The 2,153-nt window shown below is 43.3% G+C and overlaps 1 protein-coding gene across 1 annotated transcript; it reads right to left on the reverse strand.

The window, feature by feature from the left end:
• Positions 1 to 871: 871 nt before the first annotated feature.
• LOC149214739 (KH domain-containing protein HEN4-like) lies at positions 872 to 1,596 on the reverse strand. Its single transcript, XM_089390954.1, has one exon. The coding sequence runs from the start codon at positions 1,574 to 1,576 to the stop codon at positions 1,022 to 1,024; it is 555 nt and encodes a 184-aa protein (XP_089247080.1). The 5' UTR covers positions 1,577 to 1,596; the 3' UTR covers positions 872 to 1,021.
• Between the last annotated feature and the right edge of the window lie 557 nt (positions 1,597 to 2,153).

Consider the following 2,153-nt stretch of genomic DNA (forward strand, 5'->3'; position numbering starts at 1 on the left):
ACAAGTTTATCAGCTATAACATCGGATTCGTTGCCATTTCAGCTAATAGCCAATCCACGGCCTATACTCATCTATTGAACCCTAGCTCACTTATAAGCTCTACCAGAGACCCGGCCTCCCGTTGCAGTGACAAATTTACTGGTTGCCCATCGATTTGTGTAACCGATTCTTGTGTGAAAATTAATAAACACTTGGTTCCAATCCCCACTGTCAATAACATATCAATGGTCTGCCCAGCCGATTCATAGCCCATCTCCTGTGGCAGCTCCATCAAACCCTTGAGATCAGATGGTAGTAACCAATCAACTGCATGTCCATTAAATCAGAAGTTCAGATCCTTTTTAATTTCTTCTAACTGTTGTAAACAGTAATCAGGTATTTTCACTCTCAAAAGGTCCCTGGTGCAATATTTGTCCTCCTGCGGCCGCTTCTTCTGGTAATCATTCATCGGTCCACAGGTTGTATCCGGGTTTTTTCTCTTCTGCCCGGCCATATGGAGTAGATGACACAACAGTATTCAGATCCAATACCAGATCGCTTCAGTTCTCTCTGTAGTAAACTCACCTGGGTCTCCCTTTTAATCGACAACCTGTCATCAAATTTTGATGTTTCAAAAATAGAGTTAACCACTAGGAACTCGTTTGTCTGTTCGAAAATTGAGAGTTTAATGTAAACTATGACAATAGAGCTTTGCTTATAAGCAAGGACGTTTTCCATAAAGAGTGCAACAAAAAGTAATCTCTTAACATTCGATGGATAAAAAAAACGATGTTTCATCATCTTCTTGAATTTGTTTCAACCTCAGAAATATCCATGGGCCCAGTCAACCGTTAAAACCCCCACTCACAGGAAATTAGAATTGAATTGGCTTCCGTTGATCAATTGCTAAATCTGCAATGTTTGAATGTACTCGCTATTTAGAGTCCTCAAATGTTTTTAGAAGTGTTGGTCACAAATCTGTAAAATTTTTGGCTCTCCGACTCCAAGCTTCTTTGTCTTCGTCTTCAAAAATTAAAGGCAATCATGGTGAGGACTGCCCACTCATAATGAAAGCTTGAACAAGGCTTTGAGCAGCGAGAGTTTGGTCAGGTGTTCCTGATATTATAACAAGGCCTTCAGTTGACCCAGGTCTAGGGTCATTCATTATAACGCTTGCTCCAGAAATCTGTTGAATATGGGCTAAGTTGCTGCCATTCTCCCCATATATAGAGCCAATGACACGTTCTGGGACAACCACCTCTACAGTCCTATTTCTAACAACAGCTGATTGACTTCCACTTCCCAGACTTCCTCTTTGTGGATATCCTCTTCCATAGTCAGTCATGCTCTGTGCACTGCCGTCACCCATTCCTTGCACTGCCCATGGACCTGGTGGTGGTGGTTGGTCAATATTGCGATTCATACCTACAGGACGATGCACATTGGGAGGGAATCCTGGACGATCAACATTGTGAGATAACCGTTCTCCTTGATAAATGTCCTGTAGGGGTCCTCTATAATGTGGATACATTCCAGGAGACAAACCAGGTTCAGGTCTTCCCCTGAATGGTGCCATTGGTCCAGGAAGTGGAGGCATGTGCTCAGGGTAAATACCAACACCAGCCTCAGGAAAAATACCAACACCAGCAACTGAAACAGGTTTTTCTGGAAATAGATTGTTTTGCAACCTTGTTGATATCCATACCAACAAGGAAATAGGTAGTCATCGATCCTCAGAGTCATCATCAGAATCGGCATCAATGTCCTCATCATCATGGTCACCATTGCTCTCCTTTGCATCCTCCTCCTCCCCTGTATCCACAATTGCCTCTGCATCTGCTGGTGTGGAGGATGACCCCTCTATGTCATCAAATCTAACAAGCTCTAGCACTGGATCATTGAGATCCATGTTGGGCAATGCCAACTTAACATTGTTGTCCAGACCCATATCAACAGGAAAGACATCTCACATCTTTGTCTTTCCCCTCAACCACTCTTCCCTCTGCCTGTAAATAAGACGAAGGTTGGTGTGCAAATACACCATTGTCTCTGCCTTGGACTGCTCAAGCCTGCTCTTCTTCACACTATACAAATTCCCATATGTGCTCCAATTCCTCTCATAACAAGAGGATGAAGTCACCTGAGAGAGGAGCCTCATGGCTAACTGCTGAAGA

The sequence above is a fragment of the Pinus tabuliformis genome, chromosome 1_1, assembly GCF_031772625.1.
Source record: "Pinus tabuliformis cultivar Carrire ecotype Pingquan chromosome 1_1, CPIR1, whole genome shotgun sequence".
Classification (NCBI taxonomy): domain Eukaryota; kingdom Viridiplantae; phylum Streptophyta; class Pinopsida; order Pinales; family Pinaceae; genus Pinus; species Pinus tabuliformis.

What these genes read in the sequence shown, in the direction of transcription:
- LOC149214739 (XM_089390954.1), bottom strand. Translation starts at nt 1,576, where the DNA reads ATGCCTCCACTTCCTGGACCAATGGCACCATTCAGGGGAAGACCTGAA.